The sequence below is a fragment of the Littorina saxatilis genome, linkage group LG10 (genome assembly GCF_037325665.1).
Source record: "Littorina saxatilis isolate snail1 linkage group LG10, US_GU_Lsax_2.0, whole genome shotgun sequence".
In the NCBI taxonomy this organism is placed as follows: domain Eukaryota; kingdom Metazoa; phylum Mollusca; class Gastropoda; order Littorinimorpha; family Littorinidae; genus Littorina; species Littorina saxatilis.
Window position 1 is genome coordinate 46,460,978 of NC_090254.1, and position 20,384 is coordinate 46,481,361.

General features: G+C 47.5%; 1 protein-coding gene across 5 annotated transcripts in view; it reads left to right on the top strand.

Annotated features, from left to right (window-relative positions):
• The window catches only part of LOC138978955 (uncharacterized), a 67,396-nt gene that overhangs the window by 26,090 nt on the left and 20,922 nt on the right, over positions 1-20,384 (top strand). For all 5 annotated transcript variants that reach the window (XR_011459868.1, XR_011459867.1, XM_070351768.1 and 2 more), the window contains 2 exons: positions 102-261; positions 3,992-4,122. Coding sequence is in view for 3 of the 5 variants with exons in the window: in XM_070351768.1 (XP_070207869.1) it covers positions 102-261; positions 3,992-4,122 (291 nt within the window). In the remaining 2 variants the exon portion in view is untranslated. The remainder of the gene's footprint in view (positions 1-101; positions 262-3,991; positions 4,123-20,384) is intronic.

Here is a 20,384-nt window from a genome sequence, read left to right on the forward strand (position 1 = left end):
TAACGATTTATTTATCTTCTGAAGGTTTTAATCAATGAGGCTTTAAGAGGAGAAAAACTCGTTGGAAAAATGCTCATCTCTTTGATTCTACTTTCTGGCAGGATTTCTTCACGGACTCGACGAGCTGGGAGCTGATCGTGCACGAGGCCCGGATGTTGTGCTACTTGCAGGACACGGGAGTTATCCCCCATTTCTACGGTCTGCTCAAGCGGCGTTCTCTGGGGGATGACTTCTCCCTCATACAGCAGTACTTTGCACAGGGTAAACACACGCTTCTCTTGTCCCGCATTGGCCAATATGCCCATAATTAGACAGAGACACAGACAGACTGACTGACTGACTGACTGACTGACTGACTGACTGACTGACTGACTGACAAACAGTCTTACAGCGGTTGGGATACTCAGAGAAACATTTCAACATGCAGACATACAACAGCAGGCTGGCAATCTGAGAAACGCCACCTACAGAGCGTCCACACAGCAGGCTGGCAATCTGAGAAACGCCCCGTACAGAGCGACCGCATAGCAAGCTGGCAATCTGAGAAACGCCCCGTACAGAGCGTCCACACAGCAGGCTGGCAATCTGAGAAACGCCCCGTACAGAGCGTCCACACAGCAGGCTGGCAATCTGAGAAACGCCCCGTACAGAGCGTCCACACAGCCGGCTGGCAATCTGAGAAACGCCCTGTACAGAGCGTCCACACAGCAGGCTGGCAATCTGAGAAACGCCCCGTACAGAGCGTCCACACAGCAGGCTGGCAATCTGAGAAACGCCCCGTACAGAGCGTCCACACAGCAGGCTGGCAATCTGAGAAACGCCCCGTACAGAGCGTCCACACAGCCGGTTTGCTTGTTGGTACTGTGACCAAGGAGGTCAGGGTAGATTCTGAGGGGGTGGGGGGGGGGGGTGATCTGGAAGCCCCCTTAACCCGGAAAATGTGCCTTTTTTTTGTCAAGGAAAGGCCCAAAATACCATTTATCCTACATACGTAAGAGCGACACCCGTGAGATAATAATCGTTCAAATCACACGTGTGTATATCATGTAAATGAGGTCGTGTCAAGCAAGTCTGGCAGGGATCTGTTTTTCCGCTGCTTATGATGCCAAAGTCACCGAGACAAACGTCATTATAAAACAAAAATTGCGCTCGCTAATTACCCACGATGAATCTCTAGAACTAACACGTCACGCCACACTTTCAGGGTGACGTTTCTTTGCTTTGACGTAATAGATTGCACGAGGCTTTAGAAGAGATCGAGGTTCCAAAACAAGCGTCTTCAATTTAGCTGCCTTGACTGCAGGACATTTTCAGTAAAATACACGTAAGTACAGTATGTAGGATAAACAGAATACTACATGGCTTGCTGTGTCGTACCAAATTTACACTCGTTGCTTTTTCAAATAGTGAACAGCAAAACAACTCGTGTAAATCTGGTACGACACAGCAAGCCATGTAGTATTCTCTATTTACAAATGCCGGTAAACTTTCAACAGCATCTGGGTGACCTTGACCCCCAGAGCACCTGCCTAGCAAGCCCTTGTACCCCTGTCTGTCATACCCAAGGTCCAGCCCTTGTTCCCCTGTCTGTCATACCCTAGGTCCAGCCCTTGTTCCCCTGTCTGTCATACCCTAGGTCCAGCCCTTGTTCCCCTGTCTGTCATACCCTAAGTCCAGCCCTTGTACCCCTGTCTGTCATACCCTAGGTCCAGCCCGTGTTCCCCTGTCTGTCATACCCTGGGTCCAGCCCTTGTACCCCTGTCTGTCATACCCTAGGTCCAGCCCTTGTTCCCCTGTCTCTCATACACTAGGTCCAGCCCTTGTTCCCCTGTCTGTCATACACTAGGTCCAGCCCTTGTTCCCCTGTCTGTCATACCCTAGGTCCAGCCCTTGTTCCCCTGTCTGTCATACACTAGGTCCAGCCCTTGTACCCCCGTCTGTCATACCCTACGTCCAGCCCTTGTTCCCCTGTCTGTCATACACTAGGTCCAGCCCTTGTTCCCCTGTCTGTCATACCCTAGGTCCAGCCCTTGTTCCCCTGTCTGTCATACCCCAGGTCCAGCCCTTGTTCCCCTGTCTGTCATACACTAGGTCCAGCCCTTGTTCCCCTGTCTGTCATACACTAGGTCCAGCCCTTGTTCCCCTGTCTGTCATACCCTAGGTCCAGCCCTTGTTCCCCTGTCTGTCATACACTAGGTCCAGCCCTTGTACCCCCGTCTGTCATACCCTACGTCCAGCCCTTGTTCCCCTGTCTGTCATACACTAGGTCCAGCCCTTGTTCCCCTGTCTGTCATACCCTAGGTCCAGCCCTTGTTCCCCTGTCTGTCATACCCTAGGTCCAGCCCTTGTTCCCCTGTCTCTCATACACTAGGTCCAGCCCTTGTTCCCCTGTCTGTCATACCCTAGGTCCAGCCCTTGTTCCCCTGTCTGTCATACCCTAGGTCCAGCCCTTGTTCCCCTGTCTGTCATACCCTAGGTCCAGCCCTTGTTCCCCTGTCTGTCATACCCTAGGTCCAGCCCTTGTTCCCCTGTCTGTCATACACTAGGTCCAGCCCTTGTTCCCCTGTCTGTCATACCCTAGGTCCAGCCCTTGTTCCCCTGTCTGTCATACCCTAGGTCCAGCCCTTGTTCCCCTGTCTGTCATACCCTAGGTCCAGCCCTTGTTCCCCTGTATGTCATACCCTAGGTCCAGCCCTTGTTCCCCTGTCTGTCATACACTAGGTCCAGCCCTTGTTCCCCTGTCTGTCATACCCTAGGTCCAGCCCTTGATCCCCTGTCTGTCATACCCTAGGTCCAGCCCTTGTTTTCCTGTCTGTCGTACCCTAGGTCCAGCCCTTGTACCCCTGTCTGTCATACCCTAGGTCCAGCCCTTGTTCCCCTGTCTGTCATACCCTAGATCCCAGCCCTTGTTCCCCTGTCTGTCATACCCTAGGTCCAGCCCTTGTTCCCCTGTCTGTCATACCCTAGGTCCAGCCCTTGTTCCCCTGTCTGTCATACCCTGGGTCCAGCCCTTGTACCCCTGTCTGTCATACCCTAGGTCCAGCCTTTGTACCCCTGTCTGTCATACCCTAGGTCCAGCCCTTGTACCCCTGTCTGTCATACCCTAGGTCCAGCCCTTGTACCCCTGTCAGTCATACCCTAGGTCCAGCCCTTGTTTCCTTGTCTCATACCCTAGGTCTAGCCCTTGTTCCCCTGTCAGTCATACCCTAGGTCCAGCCCTTGTTACCCTGTCTGTCATACCCTAGGTCCAGCCCTTGTACCCCTGTCAGTCATACCCTAGGTCCAGCCCTTGTACCCCTGTCAGTCATACCCTAGGTCCAGCCCTTGTACCCCTGTCTGTCATACCCTAGGTCCAGCCCTTGTACCCCTGTCAGTCATACCCTAGGTCCAGCCCTTGTACCCCTGTCAGTCATACCCTAGGTCCAGCCCTTGTACCCCTGTCTGTCATACCCTAGGTCCAGCCCTTGTTCCCCTGTCTGTCATACCCTAGGTCCAGCCCTTGTACCCCTGTCAGTCATACCCTAGGTCCAGCCCTTGTACCCCTGTCTGTCATACCCTAGGTCCAGCCCTTGTACCCCTGTCAGTCATACCCTAGGTCCAGCCCTTGTACCCCTGTCAGTCATACCCTAGGTCCAGCCCTTGTTCCCCTGTCTCTCATACCCTAGGTCCAGCCCTTGTTCCCCTGTCTGTCATACCCTAGGTCCAGCCCTTGTTCCCCTGTCTGTCATACCCTAGGTCCAGCCCTTGTACCCCTGTCTGTCATACCCTAGGTCCAGCCCTTGTTCCCCTGTCTGTCATACCCTAGGTCCAGCCCTTGTACCCCTGTCAGTCATACCCTAGGTCCAGCCCTTGTACCCCTGTCTGTCATACCCTAGGTCCAGCCCTTGTTCCCCTGTCAGTCATACCCTAGGTCCAGCCCTTGTTCCCCTGTCTCTCATACACTAGATCCAGAACTTGAGATCTATGCAAAGCGTGCTGTGTATGTGTACAGGGAAGACGCTGCACACGGCGCTGGCGGACAAGGAACACCTGTCACCCGAGGTGTGGCTGGACGTGGCCTGGCAACTGGCCTGCGGTCTGCTCCTCATTCACGAGCGCCACGTGCTACTCAACGACCTCAAGGTCACTGCACGTCACTGCTTACGTCACACGCACCACACTGACACTCCAACTAAGTTACACCCACTGAGTTAGTTAGTTAGTAAACTGTTGCTTAATGGGTCCAGCGGACCATTTAGGCCAAATCAGGACCCCACACCCACTGAGAAGCTTCACACGCCGATAACATTTTACAAAGAGAGAGAGAGAGCGGGGAGGAGGGTGATGGGAGAAGGGCCATGTTTGCCGTTTACAAAATATGCTCACAACAGAGAACCAATTTAAATAAACTCACACACACGCACGCATACACACAAACACACACACACACACACACACACACACACACACACACACACACACACACACACACACACCACGAACAGCCATTAATCGAAAATTTTAATAATATATTTTCATTTGATTAATATACTTACCCAATTCACATAATTTTTATAGCAATTTACTTCAGTTTAGTGCTAGGACGCTGAAAACTACGCTCACCCTGGTAAGGGGGAGAAGTAACCCTAAAAATAGAACGGCCTTGACGGTCACATGACAACGTCAGGTCAAGGCTACCTCCCAGCATGCTATGCGCACGCGTACTCTCGCCGCCATGTTTGTAGTCATTCGCTCGAAGCGCCCTCTTATTTTTAGGGGAACTAAAGCGGGGCAGGCGGGAGGGACTTCACTATGTGAATTGGGTAAGTACCGTAAAATCCCTAGCAAACGCCCACCCCCCCTCCGCACAGATTTCGGGTAAAAGTAGGGGGTGGGCGTTTGCTAGGTATACACCCCATTGCAAGATAAAGTATCACATTTTCACGAGAGAAAAAAAGTGATACAACGTCCGAGTGATTTATTCAATTTTAATGAAAAATAAACACACCGTTTGTTTACCCAAATAAAGATCAAAGTTCTGTGATAGAAAAAAAAGAAGAAGAACACAAGTGACCTTGATTCATCTGATTCTCAGAATAACGTCAGCACAAACACAGTTTGGAGATCTGGTAGGGTTAATGATACTGGGCTCATTCTAGTCCTTCGAAGTCAACATCATCGTCTCCACTGTCGTCTCCACTCTCAGCTTCTTCTGGAGCATCTCCATTGCCGTGATCGCGAGGCAGGATAGCGCCGATTTCATCTGGAAACCACTCAAGTACCCCGCGGGTTAGGGGGAAGAATTTACCCGATGCTCCCCATGTCGTAAGAGGCGACTAACGGATTATGTTTCTCCTTTTACCCTTGTTAAGTGTTTCTTGTATAGAATATAGTCAATGTTTGTAAAGATTTTAGTCAAGCAGTATGTAAGAAATGTTAAGTCCTTTGTGCTGGAAACTTGCATTCTCCCAGTAAGGTAATATATTGTACTACTGGCGTTGCAAGCCCCTGGAGCAATGATTAGTGCTTTTGTGAACAAGAAACAATTAACAAGTGGCTCTATCCCATCTCCCTTTCCCCGTCGCGATATAACCTTCGTGGTTGAAAACGACGTTAAACACCAAATAAAGAAAGAAAGAACCACTCAAGTATTTTATTATCTTGGGAACCGTCCATGGCGTTTGAAATTGCGCACCTGAGAAAGGACGTAATCATCGTTTCAGGTCGTATGTTCTCCCACGCCTTGCTGACCCAGTTGATGACGTCTTGCATTCTAGGCTGCTTGAGGTTGCCAGCAGCTGTCGGTGGTCTTGCTTCAAGTTTATTTACCAAATGCAAAGCACAGGATTTTTGAGTCACTTGAGAAAAAGTGACTCTATGTAATCGGTCAGTGTTAGTAGACACCACCTTAACGTTGGACTTTTCTCGGAAACTATCAAAGCGATCGGGCTCATATTTTGTTTAGTCGTGACCTCCAATGACCTCTACACTTTAACGATGGTTTCGTTGACCTTTGACCTTTTTCAAGGTCACAGGTCAGCGTCAAAGGAAAAATTAGACATTTTATATCTTTGACAAAGTTCATCGGATGTGATTGAAACTTTGTAGGATTATTCTTTACATCAAAGTATTTACATCTGTAGCCTTTTACGAACGTTATCAGAAAAACAAGGGAGATAACTAGCCTTTTCTGTTCGGCAACACACAACTTAACGTTGGGCTTTTCTCGGAAACTATAAAAGTGACCGGGCTCAAATTTTATGTGAACGTGACTCATTGTGTTGTGAATAGCAATTTCTTCCTGTCCATCTGATGCCTCATATAATATTCAGAACTGCGAAAGTGACTCGATCGAGCGTTTGCTCTTCTTGTGTTATGGTGCATGCATCCAAACTTCACACACCTTCCACACGCATATTATATCATAATAAATATGTACAGATAAAGTGTTCAATTTCACTGGGCCTATTTACATGTGTACACCAACCAGACAGTTCAAAACGGACTGGTTGTTCTTTTAGCACCAATTTGACAGGAGTAATCACAGGTTACATGGATAAAGATAAAAGAATTCCCTAAAATCATATCTAAAAAATCATATCTCATCCACTCAACCCAGCTGTCTCTGATGTCATCTTTAAAAGGTTTGGTGAAACCGACCCGAATCATCGTGTGGTCCATGTTCATTATATTGGACAGATGGCAGTCATGGCGATGACGAAGTCGCAGAATATTTCGACGTAATTGAAGAAGTTGATCTTCGAAGTCGGCAGGGACCCTTTGGCTGGCAGTGGTTCCTCGTCGAGAAGAAACCGCGTGGCGCAGTTTCCAGCGCTTGAGCCACATGTCTTTTGCTACAAAGCCTTGCACATTAAAAGCACCTGCCAATTTTATCGCATTGCGCTGTAGGTCTTTATTCCTCCCCCCCCCCCCAAAAAAAAAAGGCGAACCATCGATCAGTGTGCACAAATCGTAGATAAAGGAGGCCGACTGTCTTAAAGCAAATTTGTGAGAAAAAAAACGGTGCATAACTTTTGGCCAAAAGTGGGGGATGGGCGTTTGCTAGATACTGGGCGTTTGCTAGGGATTTTACAGTATATTAATCAAATGAAAATGTATTATTAAAATGTTCGATTAAATTACATATCTTATCCCAATTCACATATAGCAGATTGCTAATTAAGGTGGTGGGATGCTCACTGTCACAAAGATGTGAGTAGCATATTTGTGAGGTGAAACCACGTCGTGTTTTTAACCTCCCTAAATGTTGTACAGGCGAGGGTAGCTGACCGGACTAGCGTTATTCACGTGTTTCGGGTGTTGCACGCAAAACTGGCTTAGCTTAATGTGAGTTGTGTTTGAGACATGTAGCTGGTCTGAGGTAAATAACGTCACAGCGTGTGAGATTTCCAACCGGGAAGGTTGTTCAGCGTGTGTCAGACTTGTTCTGGGAACAAGTACTCTTTCAAGAGACGGGTCTCTTAAGGAGTTTCCATGAGGGATTTCCATGGCGTATAAGGGAGGGTCCTTACACGAGAGAAGCGCTAGACGATGGTGGGAGCAAGGGACCACCTCTGCGCAGATGACTAGACGAGGGGAGTCTTCATCGAGACCGGTCGTAGCTGACGACGGTTGTTTCCGCTACGGGCGGAAGGGTTTCTCGGGGAGAAACCTGGAAGGTGTGTGTGGGCATCGTCCGTGAGATGTGTGTTGGCGTCTTCAGTGAAAGGTGCGTGTTGGCATCTTCAGTGGAAGGTGTGTGTTGGCATCTTCAGCGAAAGGTGTGTGTTAGCATCTCTGTGTGTTGGCATCCGATTTCATTATTCTACGACGATTCAGCGGGACAAGTAAGTGAACTGGCGACATGCAGTGAGCCGTGATACGAACTCGTGAGTGTCTGTTGGTACCTTCTTGTGTGCGCTAATCTATATTTGAGAAAGAATTGTTATATGTATTTACATGCCTTGAGTGAAAGCTGGAAGATTGTGCGAACTGTGTGTTGAAAAGTTGTTCGTATTGATGTATTTAAAGTGAAGAAGTATGTTGTTTTGGTTGAGGAAATAATGAGCCTGCATCCTCCCAAATTCTGTTTTTGAAGTGTTTGGTGTGAAAGGGTAGAGACAGTGCAAAAGGGCAGAACACGCATAATAAATTCACATGCAAACCACTTCGTGACAGTGGTGACCCCGATTTAGCCCTAAATAGGTTTTTGTTTCTAAGGATAGATTTTTGTGCTAGTTAAAAAGCAGTTGCTTCCCTTTCAGTAGAACAGAATTGAGAAATTGTGGTTGATAAAGAAGTGCTTACAGGGTAGCTAAATATAAATACTTTGATACTTTGCGTGTTGTAGTGAGTTTGTTTATGTGTATGTTATTGGACACCCCCTCTCCAGCTCTAGGGGTCTACGTAATTGTATAGTTTCGTACGTAGAGAGGGCCTTAGTTTCTGTTTGCTTCCTTTTCTGTGTAATTATTAACTATCTTTCTATCTAAATTCTAGCTCCCTTTCCTATAAGTTTTTTTTTTAAACTATTTTTCTTAGATTCTATCTTGGATTGATTGTTGTGTGTGATTGTTGTCGTTGAGGTGCAGGCTTATTTTAAATAAAATAGTATAGGGTGTGCCATTTTTTTTTTGTAAATTCTGAAATTTTGTATTTTTTTGGTTGGTCTCTGATATTTTTTTTTAGTTGTGTACTCTGGCTTGAAAAGTGTTTGTTTATTATTGTTATTGTTGTTCCTATTTGTAGTTGGATTAGTAATAGGGTGATTATCTTCCCTATACTAGTGTTTGATATTTAGTTGTTGGTTTGGGGGAAGTTTTGTTGTTTATTTTTTTTTTTGGTTAGTAGTAATTTGTAAACATTTGTACTTGGACAAATTTTGGGTAAATTTTTTTTGTTGTTATTGTGAACATTTAAATTTTGTTGTGGTTTTGCTTTGGCGATTGATTTTCCTTAAAGGATCTGACGCTGGTTAGTGGTGTGTGGAATTGCATTTTTCAGTGTGTTACTTGGGTTTGAGAAACTTTGATATTTCTGGTTAATATTTGTTTTATTTGTTTTGTTGGTGGTGTTCTAAAGTTGTTAGTTTAAGTTTGACATTGATTGACAAGTGTTTGAAGCTGCTATTGATTGTTTAATCTGATATTTTCTAAATTATATTTTTTTTTGGACTCTATTAAGTTTGTTGTTTATATTTGAGACTGGTTGTGTAAATAGTTAAGTTGTAAACAATTTGAGGATTGTTTTTAAAAAGGCACAAGATTTCTTTTAGTTTAGTATTTTATGATACTCTTTTGTGTGTGTTTAGTATTGCGAGAAACTGGTGTATGATACAACTTTTTGATACTTAAAACAATTTTGTGAACTTGTGTTACTTGATCCATTGTATTACTTTGAGATTACTTTGATATTGTGACATTGTAAAGATGGCAGAGCATAGTGATACTGGTGGTAGCACTTATGATCATTATTTGGCATTGGGAGAGAAGCATGGCTTAAAGGCAGAAGCTTTGTTTAAGTTTGCTCAGGATCATATGGATAGAGAAGAGAGAATTCAGGAAAGGGAGGCAAAGAAAGTAGCAGCTGAAGCTGAGGTTGAAGCAAAGAAGATAGAAGCTGAGGTTGAAGCAAAGAAGATAGAAGCTGAGGCTGAAGCAAAGAAAGTTGAGGCTGAGACAAAAAGGTTAGAAACTCAGGCTGAGACAAGAAGGTTAGAAATGGAATTAGATGCAAAGAGGCTAGAAGCAGATACTGAGGCAAGGAAAATGGATTTGGAGTTTAAAAAAGAAGCGCAGCAAAGTACAGGTGGAAATGCAGGTGGGAGATCAGGTCCCAGCATCAGGCCCCAGTACCCAAAACTCCCCATGTTCAAGGAAGATAAAGATGACATTGACAGTTTCTTGTTCAGATTTGAAACGCATGCAAAGGCGAACAAATGGAGTGATTCAGAGTGGGCTACATACTTATCAGCTTATCTGGAGGGTGGAGCTTTGTCATTGTTTCATTCATTGTTTTCAACGGGTACTTTGTCGTATGAAGACTTGAAGAAAGAGCTATTGAAGAAGTTTCAGTGCACTCGAGAGGGATTTCGGGAGAAATTTCGCAGTACGAAGCCAGAGGCTGATGAAAGTTTTGGCACATACGTAACAAAGATGAAGCATTTGTTCAACCGTTGGTTGAGTTTGTCTGATATTGAAACATCATATGAAGCATTGTTTGATTTTGTGTTGTGTGAGCAGATTCTTAACAGTGTATGCACTGATTTGGCAGTCTTTTTGAGAGAACGGAATTGTAAAAGTTCAGAAGACATGATTGCTAGCGCAGAAACTTACAAATCAGCCCATCCAAATAAATGTTTGGCCAGAAAGGGGCAAGTAAATCCTTTGGGGACTGGAAATGTAGCGTTCAATCAGAATCGTGGAGCAGGACAGTCTTACAATCGAGGTCAAGGTGATAGTGGCAGAAGACAAGGTGGTATGGGCAGAAATACCAGATTTCAGGGCAGAGGATGGCAGCAGGGAAGTACTAGAGGTACAAGTACTGAACAGCAGAATCAGGTCATATGTTACAAGTGTGGTCGGTTGGGCCATTACGCTAGAAACTGTTTGACAAAGGTTGCGAATTCCGCAAAATTGGTAGCAGATTGTCAGGACGCTGGGGTGTTGATAAGCTCGGCAGCTGTCGGGTCGTTGCCATTAGCAGAAGGTCGTGTAAATGGAAAGAAGGTGTCAGTACTGAGAGACACAGGAGCTAATGTAGCTGGGGTAAGGAAGTCGTTGGTCTTACCAAGCCAGTACATAAAGGGAGAGGTCCAAAAAGTGAAGGGTTTTGGTGGACAGATTGATGAATACCCATTGGCGGAAGTGGTTGTCGATACCCCATATTTTCAGGGAAAATTGAAATGTTGTGTGCTCACAGACCCAGTCGCTGACCTAGTGATAGGTAATCTTCAGGGTGTGGTTCCCAGAGTAGATTTATTCCTTGGGAATATGCAGGGTGTTGGATTGTCTGCTGATGTAAGTCACAAGGAAGAAACTGAAGAGTTAGTACTTGAGAAGGTCGCGTGTGCTACGACAAGGGCACAAGCCAAGAAGAAACTGGAAGATCCAGTACCTTTGAAGAACGTCATTACTCCTGATTTGTCAGTTGATGTAGAGGATCTGATAAGGTTGCAGAAGAATGATGAGACATTGAAAGAGATGTGGAGTGTGTCACGAGAGGATGAGCATACAGTTCCGGGTCAGCCGGGGTCGATATTCATTGAAAAAGAAAGGGTGTTATATCGACGAATGACAAGGAAAGATGGAAATATCGTTGATCAGATTGTGGTCCCGGTTCCTTTGAGGAAAGAAGTTCTAGGTATTGCACACGACGGATTGTTGGCAGGTCATGGGGGCATCCAGACGACAATAGATAGGATACATTCTAACTTTTTCTGGAAAGGGTTGTACAAGGATGTGCGTGATTATTGTCACTCTTGCGATATTTGCCAACGTTCTGTTGCGAAGGTAAGAGTTCCGAACGTACCACTGGACTTTATGCCCAGAATTACAGAACCTTTCAAAAGGGTGGCTATTGATCTGGTGGGACCTCTTAGTCCGCCGTCAGAGGAAGGACACAGATACATCCTGTCGGTTATCGACATTGCCACTAGATATCCCGAGGCAATTCCCTTGAAGAACATAGACACAGTGTCAGTTGCTGAGGCGTTGATAGGAGTGTTTGCAAGGATGGGATTTCCTAGTGAGATTTTGTCAGACAGAGGCAGTCAGTTCACGTCAGACATGATGAAGGAAATCTTGAGGTTGCTAGCCATCAAAGCAGTGCACACATCCCCTTATCATGCCCAATCAAATGGTGTGGAGAGATTCCATGGTACTATTAAGCCTATGATTAAGAAAGTCATCGGTAACCAGCCAAGATTGTGGCATCGGTACTTACCAGCGTTGTTGTTCGCGTTCCGCGAGATGCCAAATGCAAGTACGGGTTTTTCACCATTCGAGTTACTTTTCGGCAGGAGGGCCAGAGGGCCAATGGATTTGCTGGCAAGTTCTTGGTTAGGACAGACAGAAAAGGACGAAGAGAAGCCTCTATACCAATATGTGTATGATCTGAAAAACTACTTGTCAGAGGTGTGTGAGGTCGTGGACAAAAACTTTGTGAAGACGGCGGTTAAAAACAAAGCATATCATGACAAAAACGCGAAAGATCGCAAGTTTCAAGTGGGTGATGAGGTGCTGTTGTTATTGCCCTCAAGCTCAAACAAGTTGTTGATGTTGTGGAAAGGTCCTTTTTCTGTTGTGGAAGTTTTCCGAACAGACTACAAGATCAACATGAATGGCAAAGTAAAGGTTTTCCATGCCAACATGTTGAAAAGGTATGTAAGACGCGCTGACAAGTATGCAGCTTGCGCAGCGGAAGTGGTTGATACAGAGACAGGTAGTGGATATCGCGAAAGCATTCCACTGAGATCTGACTGGGGCAGTCAGGATGTTGTCCCAAATAAATGGTGGGGAGAGGCAAATGTTGCAGTGTTACCTCCTACTGAGGAGAAGGAACCGTTGCCGTTGCCTACATTGCCCAGGGGGAAAGAAGAGACAATCAAGGACATTGTTTTTGATCCTGGGTTGACAGAGAGTCAAAAGGGTGAGATGGAACAGGTATTTGAAAAGGTGGGTGAGATTTTCAAAACAGACCCAGGATGCTTCAGAGGGAACTTAGTTCATGACATCAGACTGACAGATAAAGAACCAGTACGGAAGAAGCAATATCCTCTACCATTTGCATCTAAACAGACCCTAGAGCAGGAGGTGAGAATGATGCTAGAGTTAGACGTCATAGAGCCTTCTAGTTCGCCATATTGTGCACCTGTCGTGTTAGTGAAAAAGAAGGATGGATCAACCAGAGTGTGTTTAGACTTTAGAGGTTTGAACAGCATTACAGTGTTTGATGCGGAACCGATTCCTGATGTGGAAGAACTGTTTGCAAGTTTGGCAGGGGGGGTCTATTTTACAAAGATAGACCTTGCGAAAGGGTATTGGCAAATTCCGGTTAATCCTCATGACAAAGAGAAGACAGCGTTTCAAACCCCACTGGGACTTTTCCAGTGGAAGCGAATGCCATTTGGGTTGTTGACTGCACCGGCAACGTTTGCCAGGATGATGAGAATGCTTGCGTTAGACAGATTCAGTGGTCTAAATTTTTTTGATGATGTACTGGTGTCTAGCAAAGCGTGGAAGGAACATTTGGTGCACGTTGAAGGGGTCCTACGAACATTGCATGAGCAGGGTCTGACGGTACGACCGTCAAAAGTGGAAGCTGGGTTTCAAGAACTGGAGTTTTTAGGTCATGTGGTGGGGAAAGGTCGGTTGAGACCAGAGAAATCCAAGGTTCAAAAGATTTTGGAAGTATCGACACCTACTACCCAGAAACAAGTTCGTTCCCTGTTGGGTCTGGTTGGGTACTACCGGAGGTATGTACCGAACTTTGGTCAACTGACAGCGCCGATCTCTGACTTGCTCAAGAAAAAGTCTGGTAGACGTTTGAACTGGACAGCTGAGTGCGCTACGGCTTTGTGCGAGTTACAGAAGAGCATTTCTTCGTCGCCAGTGCTAGTGTTGCCGGACTTGACTCGTCAGTTTGTTGTTTGCACAGATGCCAGCAATGTTGGTATAGGCGGTGTCTTGATGCAAGTGCATGAGGGGGAGTGTAGGCCCGTTGCATATGTCAGTAGAAAGCTGTTGGACAGAGAGACTCGGTACAGCACTATTGAGCGAGAGTGTTTGGCCATTGTGTGGACATTGTCAAAATTGTCACGGTACCTGTGGGGTCGCAAATTTATTTTGCAAACAGACCAAAAGCCACTGACATATTTGGCATCAGGAGCGTACAAAAACAGCCGAGTGATGCGGTGGTGTCTTTCACTGCAGGAGTTCGCATACGAGGTTCATCCAATAGCAGGAGACATGAACACTCTGGCAGACATGTTGTCCAGATCATTCGCAGATCAGAGCATACCATAGGAGCAGTGATGTTGAAAAAAGGCTGTGTGTTTTGATCAAAAGAAAACTCAAGAATTTTCTTTTTTCCCCGGGAAGGGGGATGTCACAAAGATGTGAGTAGCATATTTGTGAGGTGAAACTACGTCGTGTTTTTAACCTCTCTAAATGTTGTACAGGCGAGGGTAGCTGACCGGACTAGCGTTATTCACGTGTTTCGGGTGTTGCACGCAAAACTGGCTTAGCTTGATGTGAGTTGTGTTTGAGACATGTAGCTGGTCTGAGGTAAATAACGTCACAGCGTTTGAGATTTCCAACCGGGAAGGTTGTTCAGCGTGTGTCAGACTTGTTCTGGGAACAAGTACTCTTTCAAGAGACGGGTCTCTTAAGGAGTTTCCATGAGGGATTTCCATGGCGTATAAGGGAGGGTCCTTACACGAGAGAAGCGCGGGACGATGGTGGGAGCAAGGGACCACCTCGGCGCAGATGACTAGACGAGTGGAGTCTTCATCGAGACCGGTCGTAGCTGACGACGGTTGTTTCCGCTACGGGCGGAAGGGTTTCTCGGGGAGAAACCTGGAAGGTGTGTGTGGGCATCGTCCGTGAGATGTGTGTTGGCGTCTTCAGTGAAAGGTGCGTGTTGGCATCTTCAGTGGAAGGTGTGTGTTGGCATCTTCAGCGAAAGGTGTGTGTTAGCATCTCTGTATGTTGGCTTCCGATTTCATTATTCTACGACGATTCAGCGGGACAAGTAAGTGAACTGGCGACATGCAGTGAGCCGTGATACGAACTCGTGAGTGTCTGTTGGTACCTTCTTGTGTGCGTTAATCTATACTTGAGAAAGAATTGTTATAATATGTATTTACATGCCTTGAGTGAAAGCTGGAAGATTGTGCGAACTGTGTGTTGAAAAGTTGTTCGTATTGATGTATTTAAAGTGAAGAAGTATGTTGTTTTGGTTGAGGAAATAATGAGCCTGCATCCTCCCAAATTCTGTTTTTGAAGTGTTTGGTGTGAAAGGGTAGAGACAGTGCAAAAGGGCAGAACACGCATAATAAATTCACATGCAAACCACTTCGTGACACTCACCTATGAGCTAGGCAACAATTGCCCTGCTGCTACCATCGCTGGTAGAGCCTTGGTACCGTCCTGCAGCGTACTGAAAATGTCGCGCAGGTAAAAGTTGATAAAAACATCCTCAGATCTCCAGTAGGCAGAATCAAGGACTTCAGACAATTTTCCTGATCATAGCACAGCTAAGGAGGATGCCCAGGCTCTTGCCTCATGCATGGTCCTTGCCGACGTTAGAGGGAGAACTGACTGCCCCCCCCCCCCTTTCTTTCTGTGCCATCACTCATACGCCTGTCTGATCAGTGTTGAGATCCATTTAGAAAGAGTTACCTTAGAAATGTCTTTATGCCTAGCCGTGTTCAGAGATAGGAAAAGCAGCTTCTGCTGATTAGCTCTGATAGGCTCCGTGCGAGACAGATAACTGGTAAGAGCCCGAACTGGGCAGTTAGACATATCGGGGTCCCATGGAGCCAGAATTTTGTTAAGAGGAAGAATTCTGATTATGGGGCAAATTTGATCAGGCTTCTGGTTTTTGGCAAGAAATTCCGGCCTAAAACGTAAAGTGATAGAACCATCTTTTTAAAAAGATATGTCTCCAGATGAGCCTGAGAGAGCGTAAATTTCGCTACCTCTCCTTGCGGTGGCCAAAAGAACGAGCAAAAGTGTCTTACGAGTAAGATTAGCTAAACTAGCTGATTGCAATGGTTCAAAATCTTGCGATCTTAAGAATTCCAGAACAAGTAAGAGATCCCATGCAGGAACTGGGGCTCTGGTTCTAGCAAAACTTATTGACGCACCTTTTAGGACACTAGCAATAACGCCGCTGAGATTAATGTTTTGACCTAACTGCCTCAACGTAGCCGAAATAGCAGAACGCCTGACTCGAAGAGACGAGGGGGAGCTGCCCTGAGCTGCTAACCATGACAAGTGGTTAGCTACCTGCATAGAACGTGGGGATACAAAATTGACCTGATTCTCTGCACACCATTTAACCCAAGTCGTCCAGTGTGAAGCGTACACTGAGCTCGTAGAATTCCTGTGCGCTTTACGAACCAAATCAAGTGTCTTTTCCGAGGCACCCGACCGGAGCAGGGATCATCGCACAGTCTCCATGCGTGAAGGAGCAGGGACTGTGGGTTCTCGTGCTGAATGCCGGTGCGTGGTTGCAGTAATTCTCCCTTTTCCAGGTTTAGAGGAATGGGAGGACCTTCTGCTAAGCGGAGGAGATCCGGAAACCAGTGCTGACTCGTCCACATCAGCGCGACCAGAACCAGGGATGGTTGCTCCAACTCTGCTTTCCTCAGCACTTTTCCGAGAAGTTGGAATGGTGGGAAAGCGTAAGCCGTGAGTCCTGTCCAGTCGACTTCCAGTCATGCATTCACTTTCCAGGCTTCCGGGTCCGGAAACGGGGATATGAACACTGGTAATCTCCTTGAAAACCGGGTTGCGAAAAGATCGACCATTGGTTTGTCCACCTGAACCCATAGCCGCTGGAGAGCGTGGTGGGTGATCGTCCATTCCGTATGGAGTACTTTCGAGGATCGACTGAGAGAGTCTGCCAAAACATTCAGTTTTCCCGGCAGATGTTTTGCTGACAACATTATCTGATGCTGGTGACACCACTTCAGAATTTGGCATGCTTTGAGAGACAGTGTGTGAGAGCGAGAACCGCCCTGCCTGTTGATGTAGGCTGCAACTGTTGTATTGTCTGTATGAAGACGAACATGCTTGCCTGCCACCAGTGATAGAAAGCTCTGAAGACCATGGGCTACAGCCTCTAACTCGAGAACATTGATTTGTGAGAGGGCTTGGCCTGTTGTCCACATGCCTGAGGCTGTGTGGTGAGAGAGATGAGCACCCCAGCCTGATAGGGAAGCGTCTGTGAACAAATCCTCCTCTGGGGGAGGGGGAGTGATGAGAACTCCCTGTGAGACCCATGGTTTTAGCCACTGATCTGTGGTCTGCTGAAACCAGCTTTCTAGCTGAACCGAGACCTGCCATCCCTGGGAGGAGGGGTTCCAAACCAAACTCAAAGCTGCCTGAAACGGCCTCTTGTGCACTCTCCCCAGAGGGACAAGTGTGGCCATGGATTCCATTTGACCAAGCACTGATGCCAGCGCCTTGACCGCAGCTTGCTTCTGTGACGCTAAAGATTTCACTAGATTTTGCAGTTTGTCTATCCTCTGTGAGGGGCGGACTGACCAATCTACCGTATCGAACCTCATTCCCAGGTACGTGAAGGACTGGGATGGCGTAAGTTCCGACTTGGCTAGATTTACCGAGAAACCCAACTGAGCCTGACACAGGATGAGCCGCGTATGGGCACTGCATGCTTCTCGATCCTGATTGAGAATAAGCCAGTCGTCGAGGTAAGCCCTGAGTCGTACGCCCTGCTGTCTGACTAGGGCGCACAGCTGGCGTACCACCATCGTGAAAATCCAAGGCGCAAGAGATAGGCCGAAGGGAAGGGCCTTGAATTGGAACACTCTCTCTCCCCACCGAAATCTCAACCATTTCCGGTCTGATAGATGCATGAGGATGTGAAAGTATGCGTCTGTCAGATCGATCAACGTCACCCAGTCTCCCGGCCTGAGTGCGTCTCTGACTGACGCTGGCGTCTCCATTGTGAACTTGATTTGTCTCAGAAATCTGTTCAGAGGAGACAAGTCTAAGACAGGGCGCCAGCCCCCTGAAGCCTTCGGTACCACGAAAATTCTCCCGTGGAATCCTGGGGAGTTGTGGTCCGTTACTTCGTCTATCGCTTCCTTCTGAAGTATAGACAAGATTTATGCTTGTATTGCCGTCTTTGCCTCCAGTTTGACGGGAAACTTGAACACCGGAGGAACTCTGGTTAAGGGAGCCTTTCCCTCCTTCCAGAGCAGCCTGAACCCCGAACGCACTATACCCATTATCCACAGACTGTTTACCTTTAGCAACCAAAGTGCAAGAGCCCGAGACAGGCCGCCTGCCACCAAAGGCATGGTGGGTGCGTGAGTTAGTGGTTCGGGGACGCATCATTGGGTGTGTGCTTTCCGTCCAGACCCCCTTGAATTGCCGAAAGACAGCTTCTTCTTAGGGTAAGGGGCGCCTCTTCCGCGTCCTCGTGAAGAAGAGCTGGCTTGTGTTGACCTGCCCCTATTCGCCGAAGAGGTGGAAGGTTTAGGCGGTCCATAGCTCTTGCTCTGCGGTTTAGGAAAACCGTATTGAGCTAACTTACCAATCGCTAAGTCCCGATTGTCCTGTGTTTTCTTCTGGAGCGCGTTGAGAGACGGCTGTCCTAGCAAGGAACCCTCAGTGAAAGGCGAAACCTTAAGAACCTCCAGCCTGGCTTTATCTTGAATTCTAGAACCAGCCAGAAACGCGGACCTGCGCGTGTGCACTGCATGTGCGTAAAGCTGAGCAGAAAGACGCATTTGCTCTGCTGAGACTTTAGCCAAAGTAGCGAGCAGAGTAGTCACGTCCTTTACACTCGCGTCACTCCGAAATTCAAACGGATCTAGTGACGTGGCGATAGAACGGGAGAGAGACCTGAGCAGCGTCGCTAACTCCAAGTTGTATCTCCCAGTTTCCTCCAAACCCAAGAGAGAGGCTTCTGTATAAGGAACAGATCTGTCTCTGCTATAGCCGTCCTTTCTGAGCGTCGCCAACTCCGGTGTTACCGGGAGCGTCGCGCTTGGTAAAGAGTAGGAGTCTATGAGATTGTGTGGGGTAGCGTTTGTCAACCTTCATCCCGCCTGCTGTGAGACGTGAGGGGCTCGATGTGCGTCAGACAGCCAAGGCTTGGCCGAGTCTGGTGCCTGACCATGCTATGCTAGAAGAGGCACTGAATCAGACGACGCATACACGTGCGACGAACGCTTAGCCAGGATCATAGACATCTCATAAGCCACTGAAGGAGATTCACGAAACTTAAAAGTTGGTGTCCCTTCCTGTGGTGAGTGGAAATCCCCAACCGCTGAAGGTGGTGGTGCCGTAGCATTTGCTGCTGACACCACTCCTTCCTCAAAATACCTTGAGGCTACCTGAGCTGCCATTGCTACCGCTTGGTGTAGCTTGGCTGGTAACCGGAAACTGGTATCATCATCCACAGTGGAATCCCCATATTCCGATTCTCCTTCCGGAAGTTCGCCACCACATTGACTTGCATCGTCATAGGCGGTATCCCCCGGAAGTGAGGGTGCTTGTGAGGTATAATCTCCACTAGCATCCACTCTTGAGAATACTTCCTGCCCCCCGGGTGGAAGTGTGGAACGCTGTGCCAATACTGGATCCTGAACAGGCCAGACCGACGCTTGCGTGTCTTCCGTTCTAAGCGCAGGCATCTGAAGGGAGACTCCCCGACCGGCTACCTGTCTATTGACGGCTTCCTGCTCCCGTGGCGGAAGTTGAGACCGCTGTGCCGTCGCTGGAACACCACACGGGCCAGGCATGCACTGCGTATCTCCCATACTAAGAGCAAGCACCGGAAGGGTGACTCCCCAACCGGATGCCTGTCTATTGACGGCTTCCTGCCCGACGTCGGGCGGAAGTTGAAAACTACGTTGTGCTGTCGCTGGAACCTCAACAGGCCAGGCATGCACTTGCGTAATTCCCTGTGGGACAGTTACGGTACCTTTAGTGAAGCTGTCGATCCCGGCAGAAGATGCACGTGAGAAGACGCACTTCCATCTTGATCAGCGTGAACATCGGCGATCGTAACAGTGGCTGACGGGGTTGCCTTAACCCTCGCTCGCGCGCTTGCTTCTTCCGCTCCCGAATGGAGAGAGAGCAACTGCGCACTCGCCGACTTTAACTCCGCTGAACCCGTCGCAATATAACCTTCGTGGTTGAAAACGACGTTAAACACCAAATAAAGAAAGAAATAAAGAACTCTGCTGAAAACATGCAACGCATTTGATCGCTAAAGGAAGCAAACATGGCGGACAAATCGTCCTTCTCCGTCACTGTGCTAGGCTTAACCGGCGCTGTCTTGCACTCTTGCTTCAACGCCGGCATTACAGGACTCTTTGGGTCATCAATTTCTACTGAAAACAAACTCTTAGAAACTGGTTCAAACACACTAACTGTGGTTTTCGAAACCTTTGCTTTTTTCGCCGCCTTCTTAGACGGGGACTCTGCTGTCCCTACCTGTCTAGCGCTAGATTTCTTCTTCCCACTGTCTACCATACTGGCCAAAGTCTTGGACGTCAAAACTTAAACAAAGACTAACTTGTGGCAAACGACCGGCCCCTGTAGCGCAGTGGTTAGCGCAGAGGTCATGGGTTCGAATCCCATCAGGGTCATGTGGGTTTTTCGGGCTTCGGTCGGCTCCTACCCAGAGTGGAAGTGCTATGG